Source organism: Giraffa tippelskirchi, chromosome 5 (genome assembly GCF_054371585.1).
Source record: "Giraffa tippelskirchi isolate mGirTip1 chromosome 5, T2T-mGirTip1v1.2.pri, whole genome shotgun sequence".
Taxonomy (NCBI): domain Eukaryota; kingdom Metazoa; phylum Chordata; class Mammalia; order Artiodactyla; family Giraffidae; genus Giraffa; species Giraffa tippelskirchi.
In genome coordinates, this window is record NC_137279.1 from 183,719,448 (window position 1) to 183,745,871 (window position 26,424).

Below are 26,424 nucleotides of genomic sequence, written 5' to 3' on the forward strand. Positions count from 1 at the left end.
TTTTAAGTGTGTATTGTTAACCCAGCTTCTTAGCTTACAATAAAAAGTAAAGCTACAATAACCAAAATACATAAAGTATTTTAACTTCTAAAGCAGTATGTAGGAAAGAAAATCTGAGTAACTGGGAATAAGAATTTCTAACCACTCTTCAGTGGCTTCCTTTTACTAATAATCTTAGTCTGAAGAGGGAAGAATTCTTGCAAAGAATAATATGATGCATTTCTGAGGAACCCCAGGATATAATTTGTAAATTCTGAAGAATATCTGGCAATCACTATAAAAATGGAAACTACCTGAGTACATTAGGTCTTACAAAGGGCTACAGCCTACCTTCCCACTCTTACCTCAACCACCACTTCCTACATTCTGGTACCAAGTCTTTTGATTCCATCATGCTCTGGTGCACAGACTGTAAAGTAAAATTTAATATTGGTTTCAGTAAGTTCCACTTTATCACCTGACTCATACAACAGAAAAATGGTAGGAGAGGGAGACTTTAACATAAAAAGGAGGAGAGGGAATTAGTTTCCTTTCCTGTTAACTATTACTATGAACTCACAGACACCCATCTTCATTCATCTCATTTTTAAGTACCTCTTAATTCTCTACTCCCTAAAGGCAGAATGGGAAATATTACGTTAGTCTTTAGGAGAAGACATGAAATAATATTTTCCCCTAAAGTGACTTTTTACCTTAATTTAGCATTCCCAGCTAATAAATTAATCTGTGACTATAGCACAGACAGAATAAAGGAAGATGGCTAAAGTAGGTGCTGTGCTGAATCACTCGTGTCCGACTCTGTGACCCCATGGACTGTAGCCCTCCAGGCTCCTCTGTCCATGAGGATTCTCCAGACAAGAATACTGGAGAAGGTATAACAATACTGCTAAGATATAACAAGATGCTAAAATCACCCAGTGGTTTATGAAACACAATGCAAACAGCTGACAGCCTCTCCTAGTATCCTTCCAACTTCTAATTTAACTTCATACCTCTGTGCTAAGTATCAGAGAGGGTAGTCAATAAATACTTTTGTGTCAAGATAAAGTTTAAAGATGCAGAGTAGAGTTATACTTTAGATCAAATTTTTAATACTTTACAAAATTTGTAGTACATCAGAGCATTTCACCATAAACTATCTTCACTGCCAGTTCACATGGGTGTGAATTCTTACATAACCTTATATAACCACAATAGTTAATCTAGTAAACATTTCTAGTACTCACAAACGATTGATAGACTAGATTGAGTAATAGGTTTTTAACTCAAGGTGGCTTACACTAACAATGCTCCTCTAGAACACTCTCCTTCAGACCACCATTGACTTCTTCAGACACAGTCTCTTTTCAGTCTCTATATTCTTGGCTTCTTTGAGCATCTGCAACTGTGATCTATCCTTGAAAATCATGATACCCGACTTACTTTCTCTGAAACAGCTTCTACTTTGTCCTGGTTTTCCTACTTTTCCAATCTCCTAAGTGTCTCCATTGACAAACCTGAAAGAGTCGTATCCCAGGAATCTATTCTCCGTCTTCTTATCTTGACTCTATGCACTCTCCCTAGCTTTTAACTACCACCTCTTTCCTGGTGGCTCAGTGGTAAAGAATCTGCCTGCAATGCAGGAGATGTGGGTTCGATCCCTGGGTTGGGAAGATCCCCTGGAGAAGGAAATGGCAAGCCACTATAGTCTTCTCACCTGGGAAATCCCACGGACAGAGGAACCTGGTTGGCTATAGTCCACGGGGTCACAAAAAGTTGGTCACAAATTAGTGACTGAACAGTTGCAGTACGGCAGCATAAAATATTAAACAGATCAGCAAAGAGGATGCATTACATAGCATAGGGCATTATAGTCATTATCCTGTAAAAGCTATAATGAAGTATGATTGCAAAAAATACTGAATCACTAAGCTATACACCTGAAACTAATGTTATAAATCAACTATACTTCAAATTTAAAAAAGCAAGTATTAGAGGTGCTAGGGGACATGCTGGAGTATGAGAAAAAATCATTAGAAGTATTTATATTTAATTTTCATCTAACAATTACTAATTAAGATGGACTAATATTCATGAATAGAGATTGACACTGGTGTCCTCACTTAGTCCACATGAGATGGTCAGGTAGGTACATAAGAAATCACATGTAGGTACAACACATGTAGGTACATAAGAAATCTTAAGGGAATAATGGAATTTCTGTAAAGTGAGTTAACAGTGGAACTCTCACTCATTCATTCATTTTCAGCAAGCTGCAACTTTTTTCTGCTCAAGTGTGTAGCAAATATTCTATCAGGTTTATGGTACAGAAATCAGAACATTTCAAATTAGTATAGTCTTTGTTTATTTCAAAGTATTGTTTCCCACCTTTAATTTTTTAATTTCTATATATAAATATATGTTTATTTATTGCTGAATGAGTGTGTGAAGTCACTCAGTCGTGTCCGACTCTTTGCGAACCCATGGACTATTTGTTGCCCACCAGGCTCCTCTGTCCATGGAATTTTTCAGGCAAGAGTACTGGAGTGGGTTGCCATTTCCTTCTCCATTGCTGAATGCATGGGCAAATATATTTTAACTAATGGGGATGCATAACCAAAAGTTTGAGACTACTGCAACAGCCTCCCAAATGTTTTCCAGGGCTCTGGTCTTTCTCTTCTCTGATTCATTCTCCCCACTGCCATTAGAAATGTTTAATTTTTTTTGGCTGTACTATACAGCATGCTGGATCTTAGTTTCCTGACCAGGGATTGAAACTATGCCCTCTGCATTGAGAGTACAGAGTCTTAATCACTGGACTGCCAATGAAGTCCCTAAAAATGCTTTTTTTTTTTTTTAAATTTGGCTGTGCCTTGTGTGATCTTAGTTTCCTGATCAAGGATTGAACCCGTGCCCTCAGCAGTGAAAGTGCAGAGTCCTAACCACTGGACTGTCTGGAATATCTTAGAAATATTTTTAGAGAATCGTGCTACACTGTTGGTGGGAATGTAGATTGGTGCAGTCAATTGATGGACAACAGCATGGAGGGTCCTTGAAAAACTAAAAATAGAGCTGCCATATGATCCAGCAATCCTACTCCTGGGCATGTATCCAGACAAAACTATAATTTGAAAAGACACATATATCTCTATGTTCACAGCTCCACTATTTACAATAGCCAAAACAAGGATACAACGTAAATATCCATCAACAGATGAATGGATAAAGAAGATGTGATATATACATACAATGGAATATTACTCAGCCATTAAAAAAGAATGAAACAATGCCCTTTGGAGCTACATGGATAGACCAGACCTAGAGATTATCATACAAAGTAAAGGAAGTCATAAAGAGAAAGAAAATACCATATGATATCACTTATATATACAGTCTAAAACGTGATACATTTGGGAATATGGCTCTTGACTCTTTCTGAATTCACAAGCTTTCAGTTCAGTTCAGTTCAGTCGGTCAGTTGTGTCCAACTCTTTTCGACCCCATGAATCGCAGCACGCCAGGCCTTCCTGTCCATCACCAACTCCCGGCGTTTACCCAAACCCATGTCCATCGAGTCGGTGATGCCATCCAACCATCTCATCCTCTGTTGTCCCCTTCTCCTCCTGCCCCCAGTCCTTCCCAGCATTAGGGTCTTTTCCAATGAGTCAACTCTTCGCATGAGGTGGCCAAAGTATTGGAGTTTCAGCTTCAACATCAGTCCTTCCGACGAACAACCAGGACTGATCTCCTTTAGGATGGACTTGTTGGATCTTCTTGCAGTCCAAGGGACTCTCAAGAGTCTTCTCCAACACCACAGTTCAAAACCATCAATTCTTCTGCGCTCAGCTTTCTTCACTGTCCAACTCTCACATCCATACGTGACCACTGGAAAAACCATAGCCTTGACTAGACGGACCTTTGTTGGCAAAGTAATGTCTCTGCTTTTAAATATGCTTAGCATGGATTTAAGATCCTTCATAATAACCTATTCCCTGGCCAACTTTTCAGACTCTATCTACCCTATTTATACTGGCCAATTTCTGTTACATAAACATGTCATACCTTTACTCATGTTCTCTATATGGAATATCCTTTCCCGGCTCCACCAGGTAACTATTCAGCTCAGATAGCATGTCACCTACTCTATCTACCTCCTTAACCAAAATCAGGAATCAGTACTCTTTTATAAAAAGCATACACCACACATCTCACAGAATCACTCTACACAGGCTATAAAATCCTTGGCAGGAATCATGTCTTATTTATCTTGTTATCCCCAGAGCTTAGCATAGTGCCTGACACATAACAGAAGTACAATAAATTAAACAGTTAAGAAAACATAAGGAAGATTTAAAAAAACGATCTGTAAGTTTTAAAAGTTACTGTAGGATTTAGAATTATAGTCTAGTCAGATCCATAAATGTTGAAATCTAGTACCAATAGCATTCTTAATTGGTACAATAATATAGCACATTCAGATAACTGCTTTAAATTAACTCAGTCTAAGAAAAAAAATGGAGCAGGCTAGAAGTAAACAATCAAGGCACATCCTACAATGGAATACTATACAGCTGTTATTGTAATTTAAATCTACACAAATGGATAGATATTAAAAATAAACCCTACCTACTAGTCCCTATGTTTAGACATATCTTTATTTATAAGAGTATCTTTGAAAAGAACCTTTGAATTTCAAATATATTGTAGGAATATCAGCCAAAAGATTAGTGAGTAATTTATTTAGATGCTACTTTAAAATTTTGAGATTTGAAATAATCACCATCTGTTAGCTTTCTTGTGACTAACAACTAACAAGGCAAATAAAACTTGCCTTTTAAAAATGATATATTTTGTATGGTGTAGATTCTCCAAGACAGCTGAACATTCAAAACTAAACCATTTAATTTTCACTGGCAGTGTTTTTTGGGGTATGTCTTCTAAATCATTTTAATCAGAAGCATACCCTTCAAAACACACCAAAAGAACAGCTGACAAAAGAAAAAATTACTGGACTTCATCAAAATAAAAAATGTGTTTCAAAGAAAGTGGAAATGCAAAAGGAATATAGCCAATATTTTATATAATAACTTTATATGGAGTATAATCTATTAAATGTCAAATCACTATGTTGTACATCTGAAACTAATATAATATCGTAAATCAACAATATCTCAACTGCAAGAAAAAAGATAAAAATTTTAAAAGGAAGTAAAAAAGGCAAGGTGCACAAAAGGAGAAAACTTTTGCAAATAATCTTTTCTGATAAGGTATAAAGAACTTCTACAACTTAGTAACAAAGAAGGCAAATGATTTAATTTAAAAATGGGAAAAAGACTTGGACAGACATTTCTCTGAAAATATGCAAATAGCCAATAAGTACACAAAAAGATGCTCAACAGCATTAGCCATCAGGGAAATGCAAATCAAAGTAACAATGTGATACTACTCAACACTCACTAAGATAGCTAGTGAAAAAGACAGATAACAAATGTTAATGAGGATGTAGAGAAATTGGAATCACCACACACTGCTATCAGGAATGTAAAATGATGCATCTACTTTGTAAGATTCTGGCAATTCCTCAAAAGATTAAACATCGAGTTGCCACTTGATTCCACTCTTGGGTATACACTCAAGAGAAATGAAAACATGAATGTGAATAGCAACATAAATCTTAAGAGCCAAAAAGTGCAAACAACTCACATGCCCATCAACAAGTGAACAGAAACACAAAATATCCATACAATGGAATACTATTAAGTAATAAAAAGTAATGAAATACTAATAGATACTACAACATTAAGGGACTTCCCTGGTGACTCAGACAGTAAAGAATCTGCCTGCAATGCAGGTAGACACAGATTCAGTCCCTGGGTTGGGAAGATCCCCAGAGAAGAAGTGGCTACCCCACTCCAGTATTCTTGCCTGGAGAATCCCATGGACAGAGGAGACTAGTGGACTACAGTCTGTGGGGTTGCATAGAGTTAGACACAACTGAGCGACTCACACTTTCATTTCTTTCTGTTACAACATTATGTGAAAACATGTGAAATGAAAGAGGTCAGTCACACAGAAGGCCACACACTGTATGATTCCATTTATATTGAAATGTCCAGAAAAGGCAAATCTACAGAGACAGAAAGTAGGCTAGTGTTGGGCAGGGACTGCAGGGAGGGAGGCAATGGGGAGTGACTGCTAATGAGTACGAGATTTCTTTGGGAGAGGACAAAATGTTCTAAAGTATGACTGGGGTGATGGTCGTACAGTATCATTGTAAACATACTAAATAACACTGAATTGTACATTTTAAATGAGTGAATTGTGTACTATGTGAATTGTATATCAATAAAGTTGTTATTTAAAAAAAGAATGTCCCTTTCTTGGAAAACTACCCTGGTATAACACTGTCAATAATATTCCTAATAACAAAAGAGAGTTTCTTCAAACACTCTGACTTGTGATAACTTCTATGTAAAAGTCAAAATCTTTTCAATATAGATTTATTTTTTCCTTCTAAAATTCAACCATCAGAATTATATTACATCCGTATGTGATATGCACAAATATTCAGCACTATGTCATTAATCATAATAGAATAGTAACGGGGAAAGAATCCGCCTGCAACGCAGGAGACACAGGAGACGCAGGTTTGACTCTTGGGGTCAGGAAGATCTTGTGGAGAAGGAAATGGCAATCCATTCCAGTATTCGTGCCTGAAAAATCTCATGGACAGAAGAGCCTGACAGGCTATAGTCCAAAGGGTGGCAAAGAGTCAGACACGACTGAGCGAGTAAGCACAATCATACTAATACAATGACAGTAAGACAATGTTTAATTTATGAAAGAAAACTAAATAAAAAATTTGATCACTCTATTACCATTTCAAGATTCCTTCAAATCTTTATACAAGTAGATCTTGCATTTATAATCATACTGCATATACAATTTTCACATCTATTTCACTATTTAACAACTTTGAATGTACAACTTATGTACATTGACAGTCTACTGAGGATTTACCCTGATACATATTTAGTAGTTGCACAAATGAGCATAAAAATCTCTAGTTACAGATTTTACACTCTAGGTCATAACACTTCTAAAAATTAACTTTTAGTTATTAATACCATTCACTTGTAAAAAAGCACCTAGAAACATCTGAAACCTGCTTTACTCTTTTAACTAATGATGATTTTAAAATCAAATCATTAAATAGGGAAAAAAAGAAACACATAGATACGCACTCCCAAAAGAAGTGAGGAAAGGACAAAAAAAGCAACAGAAAGAAAAACCTAAGGTAGAAAAATTGACTCACAAGATGATTCACAAGCATTTCCTGGATATTTTGTCCAAGAAAACTCTTCTGACTAAAGTGGAAACTTGCTTGGCTGCAATACATCATTCTACTAGTATGATTAATGTCACAGTTCCAAATATTTGAGCATGTGGCATATGGACAAGAGAAACCTCATATGTGTTGATTTAAATACTGCTACATTTTGGCTCATAACTATTTAGTTAATATTGAAAAGGAATTGTAAAGTTCTATTTAGTTTCTTCTAACTTTTAGAATTCTAGTTGTTGAAGTGTAAGAACTGAACTAATTTAGGAAGCCCACCAACAATTTTAACTGACTAGTTGTATGTAATACTGCAAAAAGTGAAGAGAAGAACTAGTCTTCTGAAGAAAACAAAAGGAATAAGTTTAGTGGATGCTGACATAAAATTAAGTCAATATTATTAACAAAGTATAAAGTTGGTTAATGCCAATTTCAGAGTCCCAAAGAAATCCTCTAGCTCCTCTCAAAACTCAAATAAAAGGTACATGATAAAAAAATTTCCATTTGGAAACATCTTAATTACAGATCCTTTACTTCTACTGACAAATAACAGAAGAAGACAAAGCAACATAAAGATGAAATACAATTAGGGATGTCAACAGGGCCGTTAGTTAAAGCCAGAATGTACCACACTAATTTATTATATATATGTTCCTCTCAAATTTAACCAACATGTTGAGCATCTACATGTGAAACTCTGTGGTACACAACTTCATATACACACATACTGCTGCTGCTAACTGCTAAGTCGCTTCAGTCGTGTCCGACTCTGTGCGACCCCATAGACGGCAGCCCACCAGGCTCTGCCGCCCCTGGGATTCTCCAGGCAAGAGTACTGGAGTGGGTTGCCATTTCCTTCTCCAGTGCGTGAAAGGGAAAAGTGAAAGTGAAGTCGCTCAGTCGTGTCCGACTCTTAGCGACCCCATGGATTGTAGCCTACCAAGCTCCTCCATCCATGGGATTTTCCAGGCAAGAGTACTGGAGTGGGGTGCCATTGCCTTCTCCCATACACACATACAACACGTGATTATTCCTTTACCAAAAAAAGGTAGGAAAAGGAACAAATCTAATATAAACAATTTTGGTCTTTTTTACCCAACATTACTGCTACTGCCTCTGTCTCTTATGAGAGAATCATCTGAAATACTAAAAAAAAACCTTAACTGACATACCTCTAAGTCCCAAGCCTCCAACTCCTATCATTCCCTCAGTTCCAACTCATTTTGTCTTCAAGTGATTTTGTTGTTCTAACGTTGTTGTTGTTCAGTCACCTACTCATGTCCGACTCTTTGCTACCCCATGGACTGCAGTACGCCAGGCCTCTCTGTACCTCACCATCTCCTGAAGTTTGCCCAAGTTCATGTCCATTGCATTGGTGATGCCATCCAGCCATCTCATCCTATGATGCCCTCTTGTCCTTCTGCCCTTAAACTTTCCCAGCATCAGGGACTTTTCCAATGAGTCAGCTGTTTGCATCAAATGATCAAAATACAGGAGTTTCAGCTACAGCATCAGTCCTTCCAACAAGTATTCAGGGTTGATTTCCCTTAAGATTGACTGGTTTGATCTCCTTGCTGTCCAAGGGACTCTCAGGAGTCTTCTCCAGCACCACAGTTTGAAGGTGCTCTGCCTTCTTTACGGTCCAACTCTCACAACCGTATGTCACCACTGGGAAGACTATAACCTTGACTATACGGATCTCTGTCAGCAGAGTAACGTCTCTGCTTTTCAACACACTGTCTAGGTTTGTCATAACTTTCCTGCCAAGAAGAAATCACCTTCTGATTTCATGGCTGCAGTCACCGTCCACAGTGATTTTAGAGCCCAGGACGAGGAAATCTGTCACTGCTTCCACCTTTTCCTCTTCTATTTGCCATGAAGTGATGGGGCCAGATGCTGTGATCTTAGTTTTTTTTTAATATTTAGTTTTGAGCCAGCTCTTTCACTTTCTTCCTTTACCTTCATCAAGATGCTCTTTAGTTCCTCATAGCTTGCTGCCATTAGAGTGGTATCATCCAAATATCTAAGGTTGTTGATGTTTCTCCCGCTATCTTGATTTCAGCTTGGATGAGTTCATCCACCCCGTCTGTCATTTTTCATGATGTGCTCAGCATACAGGTTAAACAAACAGGGTGATAGCAGACAACCCTGTCTATACAGGGTTCTAACTGTTGCTTCTTGACCCACAAATAGATTTCTTAGGAGATAGGTAAGATGGCCTGGTATTTTCATCCCTTTAAGAGCTTCCCAGTTTATTATGATCCACACAGTTAAAGTTTTTGGCATAGTTGATGAAACAGAGGCAAATTTTTTGGGCCCCTACCTTTCTCCATAATCTAGCAAACGTTGGCAATTAGATCTCTGTTTCTAACATTATCATTATATAATTTTCCTATTCAATAAATAACATATAAGAATTCTCCACTATATATTGCTAAAGTTAAGGACAATTCTTTCAGGCAGGGCAAGGTAGAGAGGCAATAATAAAGAAATTCAGCTAAGAAATATTGGCCTTAGACATTCTATTGGTTAAGAGATTTCTTTAGATTAATACATGCCTTTAAAAAATGTAAACATCTACCAGGAAGGTAAGAATTATCCTTTGTTCAAATTTACACATTAACACCCTAGTTTTCAGAAACAAGAAAAAGGGAATTTGGGAGTGCAGCATGAGATGGGTGATCCCTGTAAGCACAAAGACAGACAAAAGAAAAGGATACTAAGATAAAGACTAACCTGCATATTCTAGGAGAGAGGATAGGGCATTCATATCTAGGCATACAAAGCCCTCTATAATGTCCAGTTCTCTTTTCTGTCTCCCACCAATACACTCATCCCCCTTTACTTTTATAAGTATTTCGTTCATTTTATTGAGTATTTACTCTGTGCCAATCACTGAGCTAAGATCAAGGCTACAAAGATGATGATAAAGAATATAACTTTTCATGAAGAGGTTATGCTTAGAGAAGAAGGTAGCAACAAATACTGCACTAAAAATACTATAGCAAAAGTGCACACCAATCAAGTACTGAAAGGTCATAGTAGAATGAACTGGCCTTTCGGCTGGAACCACCATCCTCCAGCATTTTGCCAAAATGACCAACACAAAGGAAAGAGGAGGGGTGCTCGCTATATGTTCTCTAGGCCTTTTAGAAAACATGGAGCTGTTCCTTTGGCTACATACATCATGCAAGTCAACAAGAAAGGTGATATTGTAGATAACAAGGGGATGAGCACCATTCTTGATAAGGAATGCCCCACAAATGTTACTGTGGCAAAACTGGAAGAGTCTACAATGTTACCTAGCATACTGTTGGCATCCGTGTAAACAAACAAGTTAAGGGCAAGATTCTTGCCAAGAGAATTAACGTGCGCATGGAGCACATTAAGCAGTCTAAGAGCCAAGAGAGCTTCCTGAAATGTGTAAAGGAAAATGACTAGAAAAAGAAGGGAGCCAAAAAGAAAAGTATCTGGGTTCAGCTGAAGCGCCAGCTTGCTCCACCCAGGGAAGCACACTCTGTGAGAAACAGTGGGAAGGAGCCTGAACTGCTGAGCCCATTCTCCATGAATTCATGTCACAATGGCTGTAAAGAAAATAAAAGACCTGGACTGTATGTTTCTCCTGAGTAGAAATGTTGTGTCCCTTTTCCCAAAGAAATATTTAAAGCACATTTTAATGATGTCCAGATTCAGTGGGTGATGTCTTTACTCTTCAAATCTAACGGTTTTTCTTCCTGAAAGATGAGAGGGAATTTGTTGTGCAATATACTCGATCGATTAATAAACTGCCAGTTATTATTTATTTTAAAAAGTGAACTACCATCTGACTATGGAGTTCAAAAGGTTTGTCTTGAAAAATAATAGAAGTTTGCCAGATAGATAAAGGCAAAGAGGGCATTCCAGGTAGGAGTTACAGAACATGAAAAAAAGAAAAAGGTTAGAGCCAAACTAAGAAGGGCATACTGTACTAAACTTGGGATGCTATTCTGTAGGCAATAGGCAGCTGAATACATTTAAAAGTAGGGGAGTGAAATAATCAGATTTCTTACGTAAAAGGATAACTATGCCAAAAGTGTAGATACGTAAGGAGAATGGTGAGAGAAAGATATTAGGGCAGACAAGGTCATTACAATAGTCTAGGCAATAAATAAGGATCTAAAACCAAGGTGGCAGTAATACAGATAGAAGGGGCCAGATTAGGGAATAATTTCTGAAAAAGAAGCAACAGGACATGATCACCAATAGGAAGAAAAGGAAGTTCTAGTTTGGGAATTTAGGTAGAGAAAAAGAATACAGCAACATGAGCAGAGTGTGGGGAGGAGGATTCAGAGAATAAGTTGTTTGAAGTCCTTTATAGGTAGTAACGTGTCAGTCCAAAGCTCAGGAAAGAGGTGGAGGCTACAGCAAAGATTAGGAAATCATCTACTCATAGATGGCAGGTACTGTAGTAACTGACTAGAACCTCCCCTTTAAGCCTGGCTTAGGCTCAGTACACCTGGTTCTCCTCAACTGCCATACCTTTGTTGTTGTTCAGTCGCTAAGTCATGTCCGACTCTTTGCGACCCCATGGACTGCAGCACACCAGGCTTCCCTGTCCTTCACTATCTCCTGGAGTTTGTATCTTTGTAACTGCTGCCTTATCTTTAAAAAAAAAAAAAAAATGCTTTCTTTACTACAGCTATCTGCAATTCTACCAACTTTTTAGACTAATTCAATTCCTTCCCTTCTTGCTGTACGAATTATTTCCTAACGACTATCAAGTCAGGATTTGGGAGTGCTAGTCTCACATTTGCTACTAGCAACGTGTTGTTGAATAAACCTCTCAACCTTTCTGGATTTCAGCTATAAAAAAGGTATCCGGGGGAAAAAGGTTATCAGATTAGTTGGTACCTTAGATGTCTCCACTTGCAATACTCTACAACTTGCCTCCTGACCTCAGAAACAACTCTGTATTACATGTTAATTCTAACACTCATATGATAGGGTTTTTTTGTTACATGTTATTACAAAGTTTCTTAGTACTAATTTATTTCATATTTCTTATGGATCTTATCTCACAGGAGGGGGCAAGAAGTTCAGTTCAGTTCAGTCGCTCAGTCGTGTCCGACTCTTTGCGACCCCATGAATCGCAGCACACCAGGCCTCCCTGTCCATCACCAACTCCCAGAGTTTACCCAAACCCATGTCCATCGAGTTGGTGATGCCATCCAACCATCTCATCCTCTGTCATCCCCCTCTCCTCCTGCTCCCAATCCTTCCCAGCATTAGGGTCTTTTCCAATGAGTCAACTCTTCGCATGAGGTGGCCAAAGTATTGGGAGTTTCAGCTTCAACATCAGTCCTTCCAACAAACAACCAGGACTGATCTCCTTTAGGACGGACTTGTTGGATCTCCTTGCAGTCCAAGGGACTCTCAAGAGTCTTCTCTGGCACCACAGTTCAAAAGCATCAATTCTTCGGCGCTCAGCTTTCTTCACCGTCCAACTCTCACATCCATACATGACCACTGGAAAAACCATAGCCTTGACTAGACGGACCTTTGTTGGCAAAGTAATGTCCCTGCTTTTAAATATGCTATCTAGGTTGGTCATAACCTTCCTTCCAAGGAGTAAGCGTCTTTTAATTTCATGGCTGCAATCACCATCAGCAGTGATTTTGGAGCCCTCCAAAATAAAGTCTTATACTGTTTCCACTGTTTCCCCATCTATTTCCCATGAAGTGATGGGACCAGATGCCATGATCTTAGTTTTCTGAATGTTGAGCTTTAAGCCAACTTTTTCACTCTCCTCTTTCACTTTCATCAAGAGGCTCTTTAGTTCTTCTTCACTTTCTGCCATAAGGGTGGTGTCATCTGCATATCTGAGGTTATTGATATTTCTCCCGGCAATCTTGAGTCCAGCTTGTGTTTCTTCCAGCCCAGCGTTTCTCATGATGTACTCCGCATATAAGTTAAATAAGCAGGGTGACAATATACAGCCTTGACGTACTCCTTTTTCTATTTGGAACCAGTCTGTTGTTCCATGTCCAGTTCTAACTGTTGCTTCCTGACCTGCATACAGGTTTCTCAAGAGACAGGTCAGATGGTCTGGTATTCCCATCTCTTTCAGAGTTTTCCACAGTTTATTATGATCCACACAGTCAATGGCTTTGGCATAGTCAATAAAGCAGAAATAGATGTTTTTCTGGAACTCTCTTGCTTTTTCAATGATCCAGCGGATGTTGGCAATCTGATCTCTGGTTCTTTTGCCTTTTCTAAAACCAGCTTGAACATCTGGAAGTTCACGGTTCATGTATTGCTGAAGCCTGGCTTGGAGAATTTTGAGGATTACTTTACTAGCGTGTGAGATGAGTGCAATTGTGCAGTAGTTTGAGCATTCTTTGGCATTGACTTTCCTTGGGATTGGAATGAAAACTGACCTTTTCCAGTCCTGTGGCCACTGCTGAGTTTTCCAGATTTGCTGGCATATCGAGTGCAGCACTTTCACAGCATCATCTTTCAGGATTTGAAATAGCTCAAATGGAATTCCATCACCTCCACTAGCTTTGTTTGTAGTAATGCTTTCTAAGGCCCATTTGACTTCACATTCCAGGATGTCTGGCTCTAGGTGAGTGATCACACCATCGTGATTATCTGGGTCGTTAAGATCTTTTTTGTACAGTTCTTCTGTGTATTCTTGCCACCTCTTCTTAATATCTTCTGCTTCTGTTAGGTCCATACCATTTCTGTCCTTTATCGAGCCCATCTTTGCATGAAATGTTCCCTTGGTATCTCTAATTTTCTTGAAGAGATCTCTAGTCTTTCCCAATCTGTTGTTTTCCTCTATTTCTTTGCACTGATCGCTGAGGAAGGCTTTCTTATCCCTCCTTGCTATTCTTTGGAACTTTGCATTCAGATGGGAATATCTTTCCTTTTCTCCTTTGCTTTTCACTTCTCTTCCTTTCCCAGCTATTTGTAAGGCCTCCTCAGACAGCCATTTTGCTTTTTTGCATTTCTTCTCCATGGGGATGGTCTTGATCCCTATTTCCTGTACAATGTCATGAACCTCTGTCCATAGTTCATCAGGCACTCTATCAGATCTAGTCCCTTAAATCTATTTGTCACTTCCACTGTATAATCATAAGGGATTTGATTTAGGTCATACCTGAATGGTCTAGTGGTTTTCCCTACTTTCTTCAATTTAAGTCTGAATTTGGCAATAAGCAGTTCATGATCTGAGCCACAGTCTGCTCCCGGTCTTGTTTCTGCTGACTGTATAGAGCTTCTCCATCTTTGGCTGCAAAGAATATAATCAATCTGATTTCGGTGTTGACCATCTGGTGATGTCCACGTGTAGAGTCTTCTCTTGTGTTGCCGGAAGAGGGTGTTTGCTATGACCAGTGCGTTCTCTTGGCAAAACGCTATTAGCCTTTGCCCTGCTTCATTCTGTACTCCAAGGCCAAATTTGCCTGTTACGCCAAGTGTTCCCTGACTTCCTACTTTTGCATTCCAGTCCCCTATAATGAAAAGGACATCTTTTTTGGGTGTTAGTTCTAAAAGGTCTTGTAGGTCTTCATAGAACCATTCAAGTTCAGCTTCTTCAGAGTTACTTGTCGGGGCATAGACTTGGATTACCGTGATACTGAATGCTTTGCCTTGGAAACGAACAGAGATCATTCTGTCGTTTTTGAGACTGCATCCAAGTACTGCATTTCGGACTCTTTTGTTGACCATGATGGTTACCCCATTTCTTCTAAGGGATTCTTGCCCACAGTAGTACATATAATGGTCATCTGAGTTAAATTCACCCATTCCAGTCCATCTAAGTTCGCTGATTCCTAGAATGTCGACATTCACTCTTGCCATCTCCTGTTTGACCACTTCCAATTTGCCTTGATTCATGGACCTAACATTCCAGGTTCCTATGCAATATTGCTCTTTACAGCATCGGACTTTGCTTCTATCACCAGTCACATCCACAGCTTGGTACTGTTTTTGCTTTGGCTCCATCCCATCATTCTTTCTTGAGTTATTTCTCCACTGATCTCCAGCAGCATATTGGGCACCTACCGACCTGGGGAGTTCATCTTTCAGTGTCCTATCTTTTCGCCTTTTCATACTGTTCATGGGGTTCTCAAGGCAAGAATACTGAAGTGGTTTGCCACGCCCTTCTCCAGTGGACCACATTCTGTCAGACCTCTCCACCATGACCCGTCCATCTTGGGTGGCCCCACACGGCATGAAGAGGGCAAGAAGAGGGTGGTACAAATTGACAGAGTAGCACTGACATATATACATATATATATATACACTACTGTGTGTAAAACAGACAGCTAGTGGGAAGCTGCTGTATAGCACAGGGAGCTCAGCTCAGTGCTCTGTGATGACCTAGCAGGAGTGGGAGGGAGGTTCAAGAGGGAGGGAATATATGTATACTTATAGATGATTCATGCTATTGTACAGCAGAAACTCACATAACATTGTAAAGCAAGTATACTCCAATTTAAAAAACCTCGTTTGTGGTGTACATCATGTCATAAATTTCTTTCACATTTCCTGTATTACCTAAACCATATCCACATCCATAGTATTTGGAGGCAGTGAGAGAAGCTTATTAAGAGCAGACTGTAAATCTTTATGTATCATATATACTTGTTCCTATATAAGAGTAGAGAACAGTTAGAGGAGTTGAGGATGGGAAGGCATAAAATCATGACCATCACCATCGTCTCAAAGGGAACATTACAAAAGGGGCAAGTAAGTTCAAGGTAGGTGGGAAGAGAAAAGAAAGCACAAATAGATATTACCTAATAGCAAAGGAAAAAAATGCTCAGTCTGATTTTAAGAGCACATAACAATGAGTTGGACCTTTTTTATTATCACAGAGAAAACATATGAGGTTAATATAACAGAAAAATTTCAAGACTATTTGTAGATTTCCCCCATTATCACACCTCTGAAGTATAGTCAATTTCAAAGAAAATTACCATGTGTTCTTGGTCAAACTGTTAAGACATTAAACACTGCTATTTAGACATACAAGATAAACATAATTTCTAAAGCAAAGACAAAAACCGACAGCAAAAGATCTCTGTGACTTCTTGATTCTTACCTGTTCACTCTCCTAGGACACTTGTCTGGTTTAATATCTACCTCATAGAGGTAGACATCAATCTTTGGAATTTCAACTTGAAAACAGTTAGCCAGCAATTTAATGGGTTTGCCCATGGTGCCATAGCCAGGTCTTCTGGGCACCATGAGTAGGGGCTGGGCCCCAACGGGTCCTGCCAGGGAAGGGGAAAAAAAGAGAGACAGAAACACTGTTACAAGCTGCGTTTGATAATCTTGTCAACCAGAGTAGGTTAGAATTTTAAGCACAGCTGATAATGCTTAAAGCCTAGTGCTGAAAAATGATGTCAATTCTAAGACCCCTTTCTTTCATTCCAATTTACTTTCTTCATTAAAACATAGAGAGAAAAAAATGGGGTACCTCTGAAAAATTGTTTTGGAAGGGATAGAAAGAACAATCACACAAACCCAGATGAGCATAAGCAAACCACAAATCCACAAACCACTCACATCCAAAGTGTGTGACCAACAGCAGAATAATCTTAAAGAAGGGTAAGAGCAAATGAACAAAATAAAAAACAATATACAAAAAAAAATCAACAAAGCACAAAATCAATTACTTGAAAAGATAAATAGATAAATTCCAGACAACACAAACTTTTATAATATGAGAAAAAAGGTTGAAGTAACCAATATAAATGGAAAAATTGTATCACTCCAAATACCAAAGACATTACAAACACTGTTAATAAATTTGAAAGTTTGATGAATTAGACAAAGTCCTAGAAAAATCCAGCTTACTGGTACACAAAAGCATACAAAATTTGAAAAACTGTTGATAAAATGTAAAAATGGTACAGCTGCTTTGGAAAACAGTACAGTGGTTCCTCAAAATGTTAAAAGCAGAATTATCATATGATCCAACAGATCCATTATCTACTTCTGGGTATAAACCCAAAAGAACTGAAAGCGAGCTATTGATAATTATATACCTATGCTCATAGCAGTACTATTCACAATAAACAAAGTAGGTATGTGTTAGTCGCTCAGTCATGCCCAACTCTTTGCAGCCCCATGGACTGTAGCCTGCCAGGTCCCTCTGTCCATGGGATTTCCCTGGCAAGAATACTGGAATTACCATTTCCTACTTGAGGGGATCTTCTTGGCTCAGGGATTGAACTGGCCTCTCTTGCACTGGCAGGCAGGTTCTTTACCACTAGAGCCACCAGGGAAGCCCCTAACCACTTGCTCTTTGTTACACAGTAATAGCCCTTAAATTCTATTTCCTGATCTGCAAAACGGAAATAATACCTAATCTGCCTCTTTCTCATGAATCTTGTCAGGATCAAATCAGAACATAAACAATAGATAAAATTTACCAAGCTCTTACTACATCTTATAATAATTATTTTTATTTTTTAAACATTACTTAAGTATAGTTGACTTACAGTGTTGTTTAATTTCTGCTTTACAGCAAGGTGACTCAGTTATACATATATCCATCCATTTTCATATTCTTTTCCATTTTGGTTTATCACAGGATACTGAATATAGTTCCTTGTGCTATACAGTAGGACCTTGTTGTTTATCCATCCTACATATAATAGTTCCCATCTGCTAATACCAAATTCCAGTCCTCCCCGCCTCCAACCTGCTTCTTCCTTGGCAACCACAAGTCTGTTCTCTATGTCTGTAAGTCTGTTTCTGTTTCCTAGACATGTTCATTTGTGTTGTATTTTTGATTCCACATATAAGTGATATTATATGGTATTTGCCTCTTTTTTTAAAAAAAAATATTTATTTGGCTGTGCCAGGTCTTCACTGTAGCCTGCAGGATTCTTTTAGTTGAAGTATGCGCTGCAACTCTCAGTTGCAGCATGTGGGATCCAGTTCCCTAACCAGGGATTAAACCCAAGCTATCTGCATTGGGAGAATGGAGTCTTAGCCACTGGATCACCAGGGAAGTCCCTGTCTTTTTCTGACTCACTTTGCTTAATATAAAAATCTCCCCCCAGCTAAAATAAATAAATTTATTAAAAAAAAAAAAAAAAAAGAAAATCTCTAGGTCCATCCATATTGCTGCAAAAAGCATTTTTTTGCTCTTTTTAATGGCTAATAACATAATATTATGCTACATGTATGTAACACATCTTCTTTATCCATATATATATATAATTGTTGAGTAATATTCCATGTATGAAGAAGCAAAGTGAAGCGAAAGTCACTCAGTTGTGTCCGACCCTTTGCGACCCCATGGACTATACAGTCCACGGAATTCTCCAGGCCAGAATACTGGAGTGGGTAGCCTTTCCCTTCTCCAGGGGAGTCTTCCCAACCCAGGGATTGAACCTAGGTCTCCCGCATTGCAGGCGGATTCTTTACAAGCTAAGCCACAAGGGAAGCCCATATATGTAACTCACGTCTTCTTTATCCATTCATCTGCTGATGGACATTTAGGTTGTTTCCATGCCTTGGATATTGTAAACAGCACTGCTATGAAATAGGGGTGCATGTATCTTTTTGAATTATAGTTTTGTGTGGGTACTCACCCAGGACTGGGATTGCTAGATTATATGATAACTCTATTTTTAGTTTTTGAGGAACCTCCATACTGTTTTCCATATTGGTTGCATAATTTACATTCCTACCAATGCTGTAGGGGGGTTCCTTTTTCTCCACACCCTCTCCAACAATGTGTAGGATGGCCATTTTAATGATGGCCATTCTGACTGGCGTGAGGTGATACCTCATTACAGTTTTGACTTGCATTTTTAATTAGTCATGTGGAGCATGTTTTCACGTGCCTGTTAGCCATCGGTATCTCTTTGGAGAAATGTCCATTTAGGTATTCTGTTTTTTCTGCGTGGGTTTTTTTTTGTTATGGAATTGTAGGAGCTGTTTGTATATTTTAGAAATTAAGCCCTTGTTGTTTGAATCATCTGCAAATATTTTCTTCCAGTTAGTGGGATGTCTTTTTGTTTTAGTACCGGAACTGGGATCGGAACTCTCTCTGCTGTGCTATTTTGTTTCATTGATATAGCTATCCTTTTGTCAATAATATATACTGTCTTGATCACAATATTTTATAGTAAGCTTTGAAATCAGATACTGTCAATCAGTTCTGTGACTTCAATCTCCTTTAATATCATGTAGCTCTTCTGGGTATTTTTGTCTTTCCATATAAACTTCACAATCAGTTTGTCAATGTCCATAAAATAACTTGCTGAGATTTTGTTTAGAATTGTGCTAAATATACATAAATCAAGTTGAGAAGAACTGAGATCTTTATGATAATGAGTCTTCCTACCCATGTATAATAGAATATCTCTATCTAGATTTTCTTTTGGAGAAGGAAATGGCAACCCACTCCAGTACTCTTGCCTGGGAAGTCCCATGGACAGAAGAGCCTTGCAGGCTATATAGTCCATGGGGTCACAAGAGTCGGACACAACTTAGTGACTACACCACCAAACCACAGATTTTCTTTTTTTTTTAAATCAAAGTTTTGCAGTTTCCTTCACATACATCTTATACATATTTTGTTAGATTCATACCTAAGTATTTCTTTTGGGTTTTTTTTTGGTGCTAAAGTATAACATTACAATAATAGAAATAGAAATAGTGTGATTTTCATTAAAAAAAAGAAAAATAGATCTGAGGAACAGAAGTGATAACCCCAAAACTGAACCACAAAGCCAACTCATGTTTGACAGAGGAGCAAAGGCAATTCAATGGAAAAAGGACATTTTTAAAATATGGTGCTGTTGAACAAATTGATAACCACATGCTAAAGAAAAAATATAAAGAAAGAAAGAATCTGGACACAGATCTCAGTGTGGTCCAGTGGTTAGGACTCTACACTATCACTGCTGAGGGCCCAGGTTCAATCCCTGGTCAGGAAACTAAGATCCCACTAGGCACACAGTGTGGTCAAAAACTCCAAACAAAACAAACTCAAATGGCTCGTGAACCTCAATGTAAAATGCAAATCTATTGAACTCTTAGTTGAAAACATCGGTGACCTTGATGATGATTTTTTAAAACGTATTTATTTTTAATCGGAGGATAACTGCTTTACAATGTTGTGTTGATTTCTGGCATACAACGATGTGAATACATATGTATACATAAGTGTACATATGTCCCCTCCCGCTTGAACTTCCCTTCCACCCCCTATTCCATTCCAGCCCTCAAGGTTGTCACAGAGCCCTGCACTGAGCTCCCTGTGTGATACAGCAACTTCCCATTAGCTGTCTATTTTACATATGGTAATATATATTAAAAAAGACACATGTACTCCGGTGTTCACTGGTGAGGACTTCTTAGAAGAAGCACATAGATACCAAAAGCACAATACATTAAATAAAAAATAGATATTTTCATTAAAAATAAAAACCTGTTCTACAAGAGAATGAATACACAAGCCATAGACTGAGAAAATATATTTGCAAAACACATATCTGATAAGGGGCTAATACTTAAAATACATAAAGAACTCATACAACTCAATAGGGGAAAAAAATCCAATTAAAAAAATGGGCAGAGGATCTGAACAGATAGTTTTCCCAAAGAACACATGCAGATGGACTACAAGCACATGAAAAGACACTCAACATCACTAATCACCAGGAAAATACAAGTCAAAGCCACAATAAGACATCACCTCACATCTTAGAATGGCTATTATCAAAACACAAGAAATAACAAGTGTTGGCAAGAACGTGGAGAAAGGAAACCCTTGTGCACTATCAGTAGGAATGTAAACCGGTACATCTACCATGAAAAACAGAATGAAGATTTCTTTAAAAATTAAAACTAGAAGAACCACATAATCTAGCAGTTCCACTACTGGGTATTTATCTAAAGAAAGGGAAAACACTAACCTAAAAAGACATATCCATTTTCACGTTCATTGCAGTATTATGTACAACAGTCAAGATATGGAAACAACCTAGATGTCTGTTGGATGAATGGATAAACAAAATGTGCTCTATATACAAAATGGAAAATTATTTAGTCACAAAAAGGGAAATCTTGCCATCTGAAATATGGATGGACCTTGAAAACATTATGCTAAGTGAAATAAATCAGACAGAGAAAGATAAAGGCCACATGACCTCATCTGTGTGTGGAATCTAAGAGAGAGAGAGAGAAAAAAAAAAACACCCCAAGCTCATAGAAAACAGAGGAGAGACTGGTGGTTGCCAGCGGTGCATGCATGCTCACTTGTGTCGGACTCTTTGTGACCCCATGGACCGTAGCCTGTTAGGCTTCTCTATCCGTGGAATTTTCTAGGCAAGAATACTGGAGTCGGTTGCCATTCCCTTCTCCAGGGGATCTTCCTGTCCAAGAGATCAAACCCAAGTCTTTTGCCTCTCAGGCACTGGCAGGCAGATTCTTTATCACCGGGTGTGTGCTCAGTCGCTCAGTTGCATCTGACTCTTTGCAGTCCCATGGACTGCAGCCTGTCGCTTCTCTGTCCATGGAATTCTCCAGGCAGGAATACTAGAGTGGTTGCCATTTCCTACTTCAGAGGATCTTTCCAACATAGGGATCGAATCTGAGTCTCTTGCCTCTCATGCACTAGTAGGCAGACTCTTTACCACTAGCGCCACCTGAGAAGCCCTCTTTACCACTACGGAGTAGGCAAAATGAGTGAAGGGGATCAAAAGTACAAACTTTCAGTTACAAAATGAGTAAGTCTTGGGGATGTAATGTACAATATGACGACTATAGTTTATAATATGTACTGCATACTTGAAAGTAGGAAAAAAAGTAGATCTTAAGCGTTCTCATCACAAAAAAATTTCTAACTAAGTATGTTGACAGATGTTATTACCTCCTTATTGTGGAGGTAATATTTACAAATACTGAATCATGTTGTACATCTGAAACTAACATGAAATATATATCAATTATATCTCAATTTAAGGGAAGAATGCAGTAAAATGATAATTTTAAAAAAGCTCATCTATTTGTCATGTACTCCTCACAAAACAACTGTTTATAACCAACCATATTAACTATCATGATCAGGAAAGATGTTCCTAAGCATTTTACATCCTAACATGACACTCTGTGATCGATGTACAGATATTTTAATGTACTTTAGTTAGTTGTTACTGTTCAGTTGCTAAGTCGTGCCCAACTCTTTGAGACCCCATGGACTGCAGCACACCAGGCTCCTCTGTCCACCACTGTCTCCCAGAGTTTGCTCAAATTCATGTCCACTGAGTTAGTGATGCTATCTGACCATCTCATCCTCTGCTGCCCCCTTCTCCTTTTGCCTTCAATCCTTCCCAGCATCAATTTCTCATTTGGGGAAATCAGTTCAGGTTAGGCCAATATCTAACACATTATACTTATTCCCATTTAAGATAATGGCAAACAGTCTCCCAACCAGTGGCTGTGATGCAGAATGTCTGATTTTCAGCAACCTATTCTTAATTATTCCATGCTTTTAAGAAGACATTTTGTTCTATTTCATTCAGATATTTTAGTTTTCTTTAGTGGGAATTCTGAGCCTAATAAAATAGCCTGCCTACTCTATACAGAGAGAATTTTATAGCTATTTAACATCTGTATTTTCATATAAATTGAGTGATCTGAGGACAGAGTTTATGAGTGATTGATATTTCTATCCCTAATACTTAAGGAGTGCATCATATTAAGCCCCTTCTCCTGATTCCACAATTACAGAGCAATCTTCTAATTATTGTCTGGATGCCCATATAGACCACTGGAGGGAGAGAAGTTTGCTGCCTCATGACTAGTCAACATGAATCTGCTTGATGCTCTGGAAATAGTATTTTTCTCTGCAAATGATTAACTTAATATTGTGATTTATATATCAGTTTCCTGTGAACTTCCCTGGTGGCTCAGATGGTAGAAGTGTCTGCCTGCAATGTGGGAGACCCAGGTTTGATCCCTGGGTTGGGAAGATCCCCTGGAGAAGGAAATGGCAACCCACTCCAGTACCCTTGCCTGGAAAATCCCATGGACAGAGGAGCCTGGTAGGGTACAGTCCATGGGGTCGCAAAGAGTCAGACATGACTGAGCAACTTCACTTTTTCCTGTGAACTTGGTTAGCACCAGTCAGCTCCTCATGGTGAAGATGGTTTCTGGATGCCTGGCAAGATGAAGGATCAGGATCTGCAAAGTTAGGGATCAGACTTTGGACCACAGTGACCCTCTGTCAATGCTGTTGTTTAGTCTCTAAGTTGTGTCTGACTCTTTGCGACCCCATGGACTGTAGCCCACCAGGCTCCTCTGCCCATGGGATTTCCCAGGCAAGAATATTGGAATGGGTTGCCATTTCCTTTTCCAGGGATCTTTCTGACCCAGGGATCAAACCCGTGTCTCCTGCTTGAAACCCGATCCTCTGTCATATTACCTCATAAATTTGTTTCAGTAATCTAAATTTTCAAGTTTCACAGTAGCAAACACACTGTATATAAAATGTTATATTCTGTTTCCATTTAATGTAGCATCATGAGCATATCTTCATATGTTATTGTGTAGTAGCTAAGTTGTGTCTGACTCTTCTGAAACCCCATGGACTGTAGCCTGCCAGACTCCTCTGTCCTCAGGATTTCCTAGGCAAGGATACTGGAGTGGGGTGCCATTTCCTTCTACAGGCGATCTTCCCAACACAGGGACTGAACCTGTGTCTCTTGCATTGGCAGGCGGATTCTTTACCACTGAGCCATCAGGGAAGCCCAAGGTCTTAATAATCATAATTTTAACAGTTGTTTAATGGCCCATTAAGTTGATGAACTACAACTAACCAAGCTTCTTCACTCCAGGATATTTAGCTTGCTTCCAATTTTCCACTATTATAAACAGTGAAACAATTGTAGTGGATATTCATAGGACTGTATGCCAAGCACAACACTATCCTTTTCCTCCACCTCATGGTTATTCTCTTGAATACTGTACACTTTCCCAAGTACTGCATGAATACCAGCAGTTGATATGTTCTTACATGAACTTGCCCCACAACTGACTGGCCCAGCGACAGACACCAGAACCAAGAAAAACTAATAAGTAGTCCTTCCCCTTGGACTTTTTTTTGTTTTAACTTGGGACCTAAATAACCATCAGCCATTTCCTGTTTAGGGACTAAGGGTGTGAGATATAACAGCCATTGGAGGTCAAATGTTCTGATGTGTAGAAAAAGCCAATCAACAGTAGGGTAAAGTGGAAACTACACATAGTAGAGCTACATGTACAGAGAAGTCAAAATAAGAGATAGAGTAGTCTGATACCGTGAGTTTCTAGTTCCAACTGCTCCAGATGCGAGCTCAGCCGCAAATCTGTTCTTCCTATTGCTGCTCAACCTTCCTTAGATTCCATGAGTCAACAAACCCCTTTTGCTTTAATTAGTTTCAGTTGGATTTCTGTTATTGGCATGGATAAGCCTGGAGGGCAGTAGGCTAAACTCTTAACATATAAAAAGAGTAATATATTAAATTACTTCAACTGAAGTATGGCCTCAGATCTGAGTTCAAATTTCAGACATAACGATCAGGGAAAAGGCACAACCTCTGACTCACTTGCCTATCAATTTTCTAAATGATATTTAGAGCATACAACATGATAGTTTGATAGAAGCCCACTGTGAATAGATTCTTCCTTCCAAGTTAATTAACACATCCATCACCTCACATATTCACCTTTTTGCAAGGAGGGGAGGATTTAAAACACTGAAGTTCTACGCTCTTAGCAAATTTCAATTATACAACACAGTATAATGAATTCTAGTCACTATGGTATACATTAGATCCGCAGATCTTACTCATCTTATAGTACAATCTTAGTCAACTTAAAGTATGTACACTTGTACCAACTTTTCCCTATTTCCCTCATCCCCTGACAACCATTTTTCTACCTTTTTTTTTTTTTTTAAGACTCCACATGTAAGTGATACCAACCAGTATCTGTCTTTGTCTTATTATACTTAGCTCACTGCCCTCTAGGCTCATCCATGGTTAGAAATAACAGGATTTCCTTCTTTTTCAAAGGTTGAACAATATTCCACTGTGTATGTGTGTACACACATACCACATTTTGTTTCAATTCAGCCACTGATGGACATTTAAGATAGCTTCCATACCTTGGCTACTGTGAATGCTGCAATGAACAGTCAAGTACAGATATTGCTTCAAGATAATGGTTTCATTTCCTTTGGACATATACTCAGAAGTGGGATTGCTGGGACATATGGCAGCTCCATCCTTTGTTTCTTAATATTGGAATATAGTTGATTAGCAATGCTCTGTTAGTTTCAGATGCACAGCAAAGTGATTCAGTTATACATATACATCTATCTATAATTTCTTAAATTCTTTCCCCATTTAGAATATTGCAGAGTTCCCTGTGCTATACAGTAGGTCCTTGTTGGCTATTTTAAATATAGCGGTGTATACATGTCAATCCCAAACTCCCAATTTATCCCTCCCCCCTCTTCCCCCGCTGGTAAAGGATCATATGGTAGCTCTAGTTTTAATTTCTTGAGGAACCTCCATACAGTTTTCCACAGTGGCTGTACCAGTTTATGTTACCACCGACAGTATATAAGGGTTCTCTTTTCTTTACACTCACACTGGCATTTATCATCTTGTCTTTTTGATAAAATGTCATCCTAACAGGTATGATGTTATAGCTCATTGTGGTTTTGATTTGCATTTCCACGATAACTGGTAATGCTGAGCACCTTTTATGTACTGGTTGGCCATTTGCATGTCTTCTTTGGAAAAATGTCTATTCCAAGCCCTCTGCCCATTTTTCAATCAAGTTATTTTCTGCTATTGAGTTGTAAGAGCTTCTTATATATACTGGATATTAACCCTTTATCAGATACGTGGTTTGCAAATATTTTCTCCCATTCTATACAGTTTCCTTTTGTTAATGATTTTCTTTGCTGAGCAGAGACTTATTTTGATATAGTCTCACCCACTTATTCGTGCTTTTGTTGCCTTTACCTTTGTTTTTGGTATTAAACTAAAAAAAAACCACTGTCAAGACCAATGTCAAGAAGCATAGGTGCTATGGAGTAAAAC

General features: G+C 38.5%; 1 protein-coding gene across 3 annotated transcripts in view; it reads right to left on the reverse strand.

Moving 5' to 3' along the window:
- The window catches only part of LOC145505852 (protein argonaute-3), a 112,863-nt gene that overhangs the window by 71,125 nt on the left and 15,314 nt on the right, over positions 1 to 26,424 (reverse strand). For 2 of the 3 annotated variants that reach the window (XM_081488926.1, XM_081488925.1), the window contains exon 2: positions 16,407 to 16,578. In XM_081488926.1, coding sequence (XP_081345052.1) covers positions 16,407 to 16,578 — 172 coding nt within the window. Of the gene's footprint in view, positions 1 to 344; positions 410 to 16,406; positions 16,579 to 26,424 lie in introns of all 3 variants that reach the window. The other variant, XM_081488928.1, reaches the window with a different exon arrangement.